Consider the following 12,675-nt stretch of genomic DNA (forward strand, 5'->3'; position numbering starts at 1 on the left):
CACTGCCAGAGAGCACATACAAATCCTGGCTATGGTGAAACTTTCACATGTGAAAGCGTTTAAAGGTATCATCTGTGCTTTTCAAATATGGTATTTTCAGCTAAAGTTGGGGCTGTGGGGGAGTGGGATCAGCTCACTTTATTCTCTTTACCTCTGGCCCCACTTTCTAGAAGTTGCACATCCCTCCAGCCTTGCTCCTGGTGCAAGGTGAATTCCCTTTCCCAGGATCACCTCACAAATGCAGACCACTGGCCAGTTGGATTTCACAACCCCCAGTCTAAGTCCTCAGTGGGTAATTCACCTTACCAGTTGCATTTAGTATGATATGACCCCTTGATCTACTCCATCAGCCCAGCCTCTGTCAGGGTGAAAACCCAAACCAGGGCAACAACAGAGCCATGATGGAGGATTTCACCAGCTGCAGCTTGCAGACTGTGTTGGCTTTAGAACTGGAATTGGTCTCGGTGATGTAATGTCCATATCATCAAGCTCACCACAATGAATGGATTTTAGTCAGTCTAAGGCAGCTTCCCAGCATGACTATTTCTTTATTACCTCTTTCTGGTGAAAAAAAAAAAAAAAAAAGAAAGAAAAAGAAACTGGAGCCAATGCCTATTAATCATATCCTTAATTTTGGTTACTCAGTGTTACTTGTTTTTCTCCAGTAAGGGTGACACATCCAAATCTGAAATCTGAGCCACGCGTTGCTGCTTTTGATTGCAAAATCTATCCAGGTTTGAAAGAATGTTTCCAATGCTTTAATTTTTGCATTTTGGTAACTCTTAGTTGCTCTGGTGGATGTTGGAGCCTCTCCCAAGGCAGCAGCCATCACAGATGGATCCACAAACAGATTTAAACCCAGTGTTTTGGGAAAGGTGACTAATCGCACAGTGAAGTTGGGCACATTGCAGATGTTCAAGAACATCTGTTCATCTGTTTATCTGCTCATGATCAGACTCGCCTGGCACAGCCACTCTGAACCTGCAGAGGTGGGTTCCTGCACAGTTGAGACAGGCTGTCCAGAGCAAGCAGGACCACACACAGCTGGTCAGGTGAATATGTTAGCATGCTGTGAAACTGCCAGGTAGAATTCCATGGATTCCATGGATCAGGAGAGGCAGCAGGACAAGGAGCTCAACCCAATATTAACATCCATGCACTTTAAAAAGCAAGAAAACTGGAGCCTGAGAAAAAACTCCACCCACTCATAAGAGGATGTGTCAGACTCTCTGAGTCTGTGACTTTTCAAGAAAAATGGGGCACTCATTCTACTTCTTTCAACCAAGAAAATATAAGACCTTGAGGTGTCCAAAGGACCAAATGATTGGCCACAATTAAAGACTTCAGAAAGGGGATCACTGCCTAAAATACTATTTTCGGAAGTACGTCCAAAGTAAGTGGTTAGGAACTGGAACAGGTACCTGACCAAGTGACAAATTCTGTGGGATGCTTTGGCTCAGTGTAAAGGCATCAGGGGCAGACCCAAATCTCGAAACTAAACCATCAGCAGAATCCTACCTTTCCTTGCTGTCTTTTGAGGAGCAGGTGAAAGGATCAACTTAAGATAAATTTTCCCCCAAGGGAAGCAATTTACAGCGAACAATTGACAGCATGAGGAGGACACTCCTCCCAAGCAGAGGACAGGATTTTTCTCTAAAACACACAGCCTGATTTCCTGCTCAAGAACAAAAGAGGAAAAGTTACTCGCTGGGAGCTATGAATGTGAGAGGACAGAATGAAAGATGGAAGGAGTCAATTAACTAAGAGGAGAGAAATTTAGTTCCTGCAAAGAAAGCTGACAGATGTCTGAATCAGTGCTGTGGTTATCGACTTGTCTGCCAAAAGAGAAAGCAAATTTCAATGGAATGGCAGAAAGAACATAAGCAGAAAGTAACTCCAACCTTTCAGGTGGGGCAACTGCCTTAAATTCCTTCATGTTTTACCTAGGAGTGACTGCCTCAATCTGAAAAAGAACCTCTATCATAAGCAGGAGGGAAGAAAGCTCTCCTGGTCTTGAGAAGTTTTTCATATATTTTAAAGATGTTCCATTAGCTATGGTTGATACAAACGTCAGCTCCTTCATACAGGGGCAGCTGCTAGAGGTGCCTAAGCCTCAGCTTCAGCCAGAATTAGCCATACAGCAGCCTGTGAAGGATGTCTTCATGGAATATCAGTAAGTCAGTCTGCACTCTGTGCAGTACGTCAAACCCCAGGCATTTTCGACTTAGCCCATGCCCATTAAGTTCGATGTTCTCTTTAAAAGCCAGTGAAGAAGACTGTTAATAAAGATGGATTTTGTCCACTTTCTCTCTCATTTAGCAGCCTTGGGAGGTAATTTCTTTATCAGTGTGAAGCTGTCACACAGTTTCAGTTGGGGGGCAACTGAAATACACTGGATTTCTCTTCCCTGTCATGGCACACAAGCCTCGATAGAGGACAAAAGTGAGTTGGGTCTAGATCCACAAGATAAGAGGGAGAAAACCAAACTACAAATACTGAAGTACCCTTAAGACCAACCAATGTGAAGTTCAGCCAATAAAAACCAAAGACTGCCCTTAAACAAAAAAAAGCACAGAAGCAGAACACAGAAGCAGCTCAGGAGCAGGAACCCAAAACAATTAAAAGGTGAAGTTCCCTGCTGATATTTGTAAAATGATTAATGGTCAACAACATATTACAAATAGCAGCAGAGAATTTCATGTTGCTACAGCTGTATATAGAACATATGTATTGCACAATATCACTGAAAACAACCGTCTAGAAAGGAAATCTATATCCAAACATTAGAAGGATGTGCAGAGAAGGCCAGCTTTACATTTAAAAAGTATGTTTTACAGAAAGAGGGAGAAAAATTAGTCACCACACAGTTCATATAACTTTGGAAACCTCAGCAGCAGGCCAGAAAAGAGAAAATTATCTTAAAAGAAACCAATCACATTTAGAGACTGCAACAGAAGAATTGATTACAGGTTTAATTGCAGATCCTATAGTTACATTTAGAAACATTTGCTTTATTAATGTGAACTTAAATCATCTTATCACCCTTGTATCTGGAACCAGAATTCACATGAAATATATGAGCCTCCAGTTTTGCAGGGACTGACTCAGAGTGTGCAAAGTTAAGCAAATTAATAACATTTCTTGGGTTTGGGGGCTGAAGTGAGAATCCAAGGACAGCTTCAAAGATGGCTCCACGAAGTCTCAGAGAACAAAGATTCGGTGTGGCAATGACAGTTAAATTTTGTTATTTAATTTGCACCAGAGTGGATCATGGGCTGTAAGTCATTCAAGAAAAGAAGCAAAGGTAACAGCTTTAATGCCACTCAGTAGAAGATAGGGATAGTGCTTTCAATGTATCTACTTCTCTGTGAAGTCCTTGAGTTCATTTCTCCTTCCTACTCATTACAGCCCAAAAAAAGTCTTTTCCTAAACGTGGGCACACTCAACAAGTGCCTAGACCTGAAGCAAGGTCTGAACCTCACAAGCTGCAGGACTGGCCCATTTTCTGAAGAGATTACCCAGCTGACACAAGCTGCAAGCCACTTCTTGCCCTTGGTTTCTAAAATACAGCATGGTGTGCCTGCAGACTCACAGGTTTCACATTACCTTTGTTTCTCAGGCTCTCATCGTGGCAATTTTGCAACATTCTTGAGTGACATCTGAATTAGCTTAAGAGGAACTTCACCAGTTTTGAACAAGTTACACTGGTTTTCATTCAAAACAACTCCATGGAAACAAACATGCTACACATTTAAATAGTTTAAACATTGCCCTTTTATTGTTAGGATTGTATTTTGGGGTTGCTTTTAACTAATAGTTGGGCAATAGGCATCTTTTATAAGATCAGCCACTAAAAAAGTTGATATTACTGATACAAATACTCACTTCTTCAAATATCATACCAATAGCATCACAGAGCCTGCTAGTGCTACTTAAATTACTAGTTTAAGAATTTTTAATTACAATCACTGCATGGGGTCATACTCCACTGCAAACAGTATTTCAAAACCAACTTGAACCTTGGTTTAGAGAAAGATCTTGTCCAGACTCACATTTGAATGGACTTTTTAATTATTATTTTTTATAGCTATTGTGTGCATATAAAAACAATTTCATATAAATCATTTTTATGGCTCCGTGGAATCCAACAATAGTTGGAGTTTTCTAGAAACAGCTGTAAAGTGATTTTAATTACCTCCTGGTGTTTTGAGACAAAAACTGAAACACATAAAGTATCTAAAATTGAAGAATAACTTTCTGAAAGCAGGCTTTGTTCCACTTTAACTCAGCATTCTAAATGGAAACTGCATTTCAATTTAAATTTAATAAGGTATGAGATGTGAATTAAACAGCAACTGATATTTATTTAGCCTTCAGATTTGGATACTTGAGGGTTTTATTGCATACAAACAGATTGGCCTCTAAAAACATGTTCTTAATCATGAGCTATACACATGACAGAGTAGTTTCTGTCCTGAATGTAAATGAAGCCTACACAGTCACACCTACAGGAGGGATGCTTTGGAAGCCTGGTGGGCTCTGTAGAGAGGAACGACCCCCCCAAAACTGCTGCTCATCCCACAGACCCAGCACTGCAGCTGCTTCAAAGGCCAGACAGGGAAAGCAGGATGAAGCAGGAGAGTCTTTCTGCCCCATGGATCTGCTGAAGGTCAGCTGTGCTACATGGCATTGTCTGAGCAGCACAGATGCTGTGGATATCCCATCCCCTCCTGCAGTCCCAGCCACCCCCTGCTTCCCCCATCACTGCCAGGGTTACTACTCCTCATTGGTCCAGCTCCACACTTGAGGGGCCTTTTTATTTTTAAGCATCTGACTTAAGACTTAGATTAGAGCACAGCCATAACCTTGTCCTGATAGAAACAGGCTGGAAAATGGTCAGAGATGGTGAAGCAGGAGACAGTCAGAAATGCACAGCTGGAGGGGTGGCATTTTCTTACAGCCAGCTCTTGTGCCGGCAGGAACATGTACCCTGGGATAAAATGGGTTTTTTACTGCATGTATTTCATATTCATTCACATGCTAGATCTGGTCACAGATAAACAAATTAGAAAGGTCCATTATTTATATGGTGTAATAAATATTTATATGAAGAGTCTGCTTTAAGTCTTATATACATCTGCATTAAGAGGGGGAAATCAAAACAAACTGCCTTGGATCACCTTCTGTCACTGCATTAGAATGAAAAATGCCAGGGAATGAGTACCTAAAGCACGGGTTCATTTGCTGAACTCCTTCCTCTGCTCTTCCATTATCAGATCCCAAGAGTCAGAGAGTGCCATTGACCATCTGAGTTTCCTCAGGGCTTTGTAAACACATTCATTTTTCCCCTTTTACAGAGGCACAGGAGACAACTTGTATGTTAAGTGACAAGGACATTTCAGCCTCAGCAGAGCACTCAGCTCAGTCCACACCCCAGGACCCAGAGCAAGGCTGAAGAGCCAGGGTTCCCACGATCGTGCACCGACTCCAAAACCAAGCCCAGATTCCTTCTACCCAGGACGAGCAATTAAATTGCTTTGGGCTTTTTGTATACGTGATGGAGAACGACAGGGTCCTTGAGAAGGAGTCCTGGATCCCAGGTTAGAGGTCAGCTGAACACATCCATCTCACTCTCTGTGGTTCAGGGGGGGAGCTACTATAAAAATAAATAATGTAAACAAGCCAGGTGTCCTGAATATGACCAAAGATATCGCTCCACTAAGCAATGAAAAGGGTAATCATTTTACATGCAAGATCTTCCTCCTCGGTCTCCTAATCAGATCACTACCTTGCACTCAGACACGTGTAGAAAAAGGCCATTTTTACAATTACTTCTCTTGGAATAAACAAGCCACTTGGAGATGCAGGCAGAGGCAACAGTAAACAGCAGGAAAAGGGGGCAAAGGGCTCACTTGGCTGAGGGATATTAATGGTTCATTGCTGGTAAATAGCCCTTTCCCCAGAGACCTCCCCATGCTCTGTGTATGCTCTCTGCACATGCTGGCAGCAAAGTGGAGGCTTTATTAAGAGAGTCACAAATAAGGTCAAATTCTTTTAGGAGCTTTTCAGAGTTCCCAAGGCATTCAAGGAGGGCTCCAGCTGTTTGCAGGGGTTTCCCATTACACTCTGAGACATAAGTTTCAGCATATTTACAGTTAAAAGAGGATCCTGACAGATTTTCACTTTAACATGACAGCAACAGGATGGAGTTCTCCACCAAAACTTTCTCTTCACAGATGCTAAGCACATTCACATAGATATTACACAAAGAGAAAGCATGTGTCTGGCGTGGCGTGGCAGGGCATTTGAAGGGTGACTTGGGGATCTTTCATCACCCAAAAGCAGCACAGCAATAGCTGGGTTAAAGGAGCTGAAACACCAGGATACCTCAGAAACCAGCTGAGCACCTAATGTAGAATCCAGGAATTCACAGCTAGGGGAAGCTAGGGGACTTTATCTCCTCAACACTTCTACAGGAGTACAAGGTCTTGTTTTGTAAGGCAGAAACAACCCAAATTGAATTGGTTTACCTTACATGTGCAATGCTCTATTAGGCTACCTGTCCTGCCCATCTTAGACCTCAGTTCTTTAAAAGCCTCACCTGCAGAAGCTGTATATTTCTAAATTCAATCCAAATGTGCATTTTGTCCACAGAAACAAAAATGGAATCAAACTTTCTGAACTGTTTTTCATTAGGAGAGGAAGAAAAGATAATCTTCACTACTTTTGGGGCAAGTATGACTTCTTCACTCATCACGTAGCTCAGGCTGCATGGATATAAATAATCACTGGAAACTTGTGCAGGGCCTACTTCCCAGCAAAGTGCCCTTTGCCAAGGCTCAGACTTGATACAAATCATCAGTCCCATGAAATTCAAACAGAATAAATCTCCCATGTACAGAACATAGCTGGATTCTGCCTTACAGGAACTGGATGTTGCTGCAAAGTCTGACTCATATGGTCATGTTTGTAAGATCAGCTTGTTGGGAGTGTCTGGGATCAAAGGCTGCACAGAGCAGCCCTCCCCACATTGCAGGGCTGTGGAAACGTGCAGGGAAATGTTCTCCAGCTAGCAGAAGCTTTGATTTATAAATTGTGATGTTTCCACCTGCTCCTGAAGGAGCAGAGCTGCCTGCTGGGCTCGGCAGGCCCGTGAGAGGAGCAGTTTCTGAAGCAGCCTGGGGGACCCTGAGCACTGCTCCCACAATCGCTCGTGGCAGCCGGGAGCACAACCTGCTCTTGTCACTGCTGTAACTGCAGACAGGAGTGGGAGGTTTGCAGGGTGCCATGGGGAAGCACAGTGTGAATGTGCTTTTTGCTGATTTGGGTTGGAGGAGGATCCTAAACCAGCCTCTCCCGTGAGGCCAAGAGAAGTGCAAACTACAGCCACAGCTCACCTTCCCTTTCCTGCAGCACCGGAGCTCTGCCCCACCGGGTCAGCTCACACAGGCAGATGCAGGGAGGGCTGTGATAAGCAGAGATTGCCTCATGCCAAGGGGGTCAGTGAGCTGTAGCTGAAGAAACTGAACAAGCAGTCCCAAACATGACAGGGATTTAAGGGCTGGAGCGTGGTGAAGTGGCAATGACCACCTGCTCACCCCCAATTTTCTTGTAGTCAAGCTCACCCCCGCCCCCACAGTTCGCTCAGGATTTCAGCATGCAAGGAAACATCAGCAGCTCTGGTTTGTCTTTCACCCTGCACACACAGTGCCCAAATGGCTGGGAAAGCCTGGGGCAGTCACTGCTCCATGGTGAGTTCCTCCCATCTCCTCCCCAGCCCTGCAGGGCATGCAGCCAGCAGGGCATGCAGCCAGCAGACGATCCAGACACCCTTCCCACCCTCCCTTTGCTCTGGTGCAGGCAGGACACACCGACTCCTGCAGCACCCCAGGAGCACCAGACTGACGAGATACTTGAGACCCCAGCAATTCCAAACATGTGGGTATTTGCTCCTGTCCAACAACTCAGTCATTTTTAGCGTGAGTTCACAGCTTAAAACCTTGAGCTGGATTTTAGTGTAAAGTTTCCTCAGCATTCCCACCCCTGACTTAGCATTACACTGTCTTGTACTGAGCCTGCTCACTTAAGCAGTTTCATTTAGGAGCTGACACTTGAGGAAGGCCCTGCAGACTGTGTGCTGCACTCTAGGATCTGACACCTCATTTCCTTGGGCAAACATCCCAATTTGCTGAGCTCACAAGGCCAGTTTGAGAACAGCAGGGCATACAGGTGCTGGAGATCCTATGGCATGTGCAGCCCTGCTGTCAGACCCCACTGTTTGTTCTCCCTGTTTGTGCCTCCTGTCCTGTTTTCTGGTTCCACATACCCTGCTCTCAGCCAGCACAAATTTCATGACTTTGCAGCTGGGCAGTAAAGAGTAAAACTTTATCCTTTGTGGCTTCACACAGAGTTTTGCTTCATGCTGACATTTAAGAGCCAATCCTTTTGCTGGTGCCTTGTCACTGGCAAGTGCCTGTTCCTGCTCTCTCAGTGAGGACAATGGAATGGGGTGCTCAGGTCTGCTCCAGAAGCCCATCCTGTTCCACTGACTTGGCAAGTTCTCACCCAGCAGCCCAACCACCACAGCAGCAGTGCACAGACTCAGCCCATGCCAAACACCACACCAAAGAGGTCCAGGCTAACCTGCCACACACATCTGTTTGGGCTTCTGCTACCTGGCAGCTGGGGGACTGCAGGAGCACACCCAGGAACACTGGTCACCTCAGGAGACCCTGCACACTCAGCTGTGCTACAGGTGCTCAGATTTGCACAGCTACAGAAGTAAGACACTCACCATGCTGCACAAATAACCTGACTGGCCTCATTCCACCTGTGGGTTTCCACTGACACCAATACTGAGTATTGTATATCCCAGCGCTCACTTGACATGCTTCCATTTGAACAGCATTTAACTCCTTCAGAGCACTGGATCAGCAGCTGTGAAGCCAAAGATATCAGACACAGCTGAATAGATCCCAGCACAGGCAATAGCACCAGATCAAAGTTCCCTGTGCAGTCTCCTCTGACCTTTCCCACTCTGGAGGCAATTCCTTTGGTAAAACAGTTAATTCCCTCTTAGCTCTACAGAGAAGAATTATGACGAATGCTGAGCACAAGATTTTGTACTGTGACTGTTGCTTTCTCCCCCACAGACTAAAATATTCAAAGTCATTTCACATCAGCTCAAGAACAGACAGTTCCAGTGAATGTTTTTCAATTATTTATCTTTAACTCATGACTGTAAGAGACTCTGATAGTCTGAGAGTAAAGGAGATACTTGAAGGTATTTAAGCCAACCGTAACATGATGAGACTTAACAACTTGCTTTTTCAATTTGCTCCCTTGCTTTACCTTCAGTAAAAGTTTAAATGCAATGTCAAAGCTTCAGTGGCTGCAGATGGTACATGACATGTCCAGATAACATGCTCCTCCATACTACAGGCAGAGGCTCAGTGGATGAACCACCACGAAGACAGAAAATTGAACAAGAAATTCAAACATCTTCAGTCATATAATCAGACAAATATGTGAAAAGTCTGTGGCCTGGGATCTCAGCTCAGATATAGAGCTACACCTCAGTTTGGTGCTCATGCTGAAGCTCACCACTGGTTAACAAGGTACCACACATCAGGAGCACCACCATGGCAGGCTGCATGTCCCAGTCCTGCTTTTCTGACAGGACCTGTGCCAGCTCTGCTGTGATGACAGTAAATGAAATCACCCTGCCCACACCAGCGTGTCATCAAGCCATTCCCCAGCTTACCAATCATGGGCATCCCCAGGTTGTGGTAGGGGCACTCCAGGCTGCCTCCTTGTGTCCTCCCAAAGACAGCAGAGTAAATGGCTATCACCATGCTCTTCTTACAGCTCAGCCTCAGCTTGTCATCTTCACAGGCTACTTTACTCTTGTATTCATCTGGAAGCAGACAAACACTTCATTACTCAGCTGATCCAGAGGTGGGCACCCAGCAGGGCAGGACCCACTCACCTCCCCATGGGGTGAGCTCAGCAGAGGCAGCAGAGGCAGATTCTGGGCCCAGGGGTGCACCTCATCTCCCAGCACAACCCCAGCCTTGGCACAACCCCAGCCTTAGCACTGCATTTGCTACAGGAGCACTGATCTCTCCCATTACACATTCCCTCTCTGGCATTATCAACACATTTAATAAATATATTTTAACCCAGCACGTCAGTTCTGTTAAATAGCCTATAATTTCATTTTGCAGACAGATAAGTGAGAAGGCATGGCATTTGAGTGTTTTCTACATGGTAATATGGCAAGGGAAGGTAAAAGCCCATCTTTAGGATCCCCACTCATCCATGAAGCAGCCCTTTATGTGCCAGGCATTTATTCTATATCACAGCAGCTCAAATGCAAACATAATCATGCTCCATGGCTTTTTTTTTTTCACAGCAGCTCTTCCATGGCAGATTCAATAGAAGTTATACTAAATTTAATAATAATGGGAACCGCTCCTGCCTGTTACAAACACAGATATGCAAAAGCTTGTCCCAAAATCCTTCTTGAAATGCGCACTCTTGCTCTTGTTCTTATAGAACAATCACTCAGTTTACACCTCTCAAGGAAACTGGACAGTCATTTCATAAGAAATCACATGTCATTCCCTTGTCTTTACCATTATTATCTGGAGTATGGGAACCTCTAGAGGCCCCAACCTAGAATAGGCCCTTGCCATGTGTGCCTGCCAACACACCACAGAAAACAAAACCTGTTTTGAAAAGCTGAGTTTTTACAGAAAGATGTTTACACATGCAAAAGAAAGAGACAAAGAAAATGGAAGTGGCATAAAGACACTAAAAAAACTGAAGTGGCATGTCTATGGACAACCCAGGCAACTCGGGCACAGCCAGGGATATAACCTCAACTTCCCTGGCCTCTGTAGAGTGACCTTCCATTTCCTCACGTTATTTACCATTTGAGATGTAGCCACAACAGCATCCAGATTGCTAAATGGGAAGGGTTTGTGACCCGTGGTAAAATCCCAAGCATGATCAGTCATTTCCTCTTGAATGCCTCTGCTGGTACCAGGTCAGAGTGGTGCACACAGGCATCACCCAGTGCCTGGGGCTGCCCCTGGCCCTGTGCCACTTCCTTGCAAAGACAGGATTTCTGTCCTTCCCTTACACAGTTCTCTGTGTCTAATAGCTCACACACACACACATCTATCTATCTATATATCTATATTGACATATGTAGATAGATAGATAGATAGATAGATAGATAGATAGATAGATAGATAGATAGATAGATAGATTATAGAGACAGAGATAGAGACAGAGATAGAGATAGAGATAGAGATAGAAATAGAGATAGAGATAGAGATAGAGATAGAGATAGAGATAGAGATAGAGATAGAGATAGAGATAGAGATAGAGATAGAGACAGAGACAGAGACAGAGATAGAGATAGAGATAGAGATAGAGAGATAGATGATATAGATGATATAGATAATAGAGATAGATAGATAGATAGATAGATAGATAGATAGATAGATAGATAGATAGATAGATGAGAACTTATGCAAAGTCCATATGCATAAAACTACTCAGCAATTGAGAACACTAGCTAATAATTAGTTTTTAAGTTAATACTTAAGTCTTTAGACCATGGCATTCAGCACATAATGTGACATGTTTTACTGTACTGTAAGTCTAGGTTCAAGAATCATTTTTCCTTATTAGAGATCAAGGGTGATCTTTCCAAGCTGAATCATAGAGGAATTCAGATTGGAAGACCTCTCAGGAGGTCATCTGGTTTAACCCATGTTCAAAGAAGGGCTAATTTCTACCTTAGAATAGATTTTTTTGGAAGAAACTGTATGGAAAAAACACGTATTATACCAAAATAGAGGCATGCTGATTTAAAAGAATCATCTGAGAATAAAATGACTTCTCATTCTCAACTTGGAAATTCCTACTTGAAGCCAAAAAATACCCTCCTCAAAATAGCCAGTTACCTGGTGATGAGAGCATCAACTGGAATGTGCAAATCCTGGTCTGAACCTTCAGTCCAGCTGAGAATCTTACCCTTGGACCCTATTCCAGTACATCATTTTCCTTCACACTCTACAGCCTTCTTACAAAAATCTCTGAACACTTCTAGTTTTTATCCCACTGCAGAGAAACTTTCAAACCTCTAAAATATTTAGTGAATGTGAAAACACTTTCTGATCCACCTCTTTAGATGAAGACACAATTAAGGCCTCATTTTCTCATGCAAGGCCTCACTTTTCATGCAGTCTGTGCAAAGAGCAGACATCCCTCAGCAGTAGCTACAGGAATAAACTACAACCACTGAGTGTATGAAACAGTGGCTGGAATCAGAAATAGAACCCCTTTGCACCTTCAGAGTAAGGAAAGAGAGAGAAACCTCTTATACCCGTGAAGACTCAAAGATGGACTTGACAGTGTCAGGGTAATTGTTGGACATGATGATTTTAGAGGGCTTTTCTATTCCAAATGTTTCTATTATTCTATGTCCATTTTATCTGTGTAGGTATTTCATCCACAGCCACCATGAAAGCACCTGAAAGATACACTGAACACACCAAGGGGTTTCATCTGCACCTATAATTGTCTCCCATAGGAATTTTGTTTCTTCACTGAGGGAAATTAAATCAAAGCTTTAACCTGCCTATACAGTGGAAAACTTAA

The 12,675-nt window shown here is 43.7% G+C and overlaps 1 protein-coding gene across 3 annotated transcripts in view; it reads right to left on the reverse strand.

Annotated features, from left to right (window-relative positions):
- Window positions 1–12,675, reverse strand: part of EVA1A (eva-1 homolog A, regulator of programmed cell death) — a 203,990-nt gene that overhangs the window by 109,679 nt on the left and 81,636 nt on the right. For all 3 annotated transcript variants that reach the window (XM_063424129.1, XM_063424118.1, XM_063424127.1), the window contains exon 4: window positions 9,764–9,916. In XM_063424129.1, the coding sequence (XP_063280199.1) occupies window positions 9,764–9,916 (153 nt within the window). The remainder of the gene's footprint in view (window positions 1–9,763; window positions 9,917–12,675) is intronic.

The sequence above is a fragment of the Prinia subflava genome, chromosome 2 (genome assembly GCF_021018805.1).
Source record: "Prinia subflava isolate CZ2003 ecotype Zambia chromosome 2, Cam_Psub_1.2, whole genome shotgun sequence".
Lineage (NCBI taxonomy): Eukaryota > Metazoa > Chordata > Aves > Passeriformes > Cisticolidae > Prinia > Prinia subflava.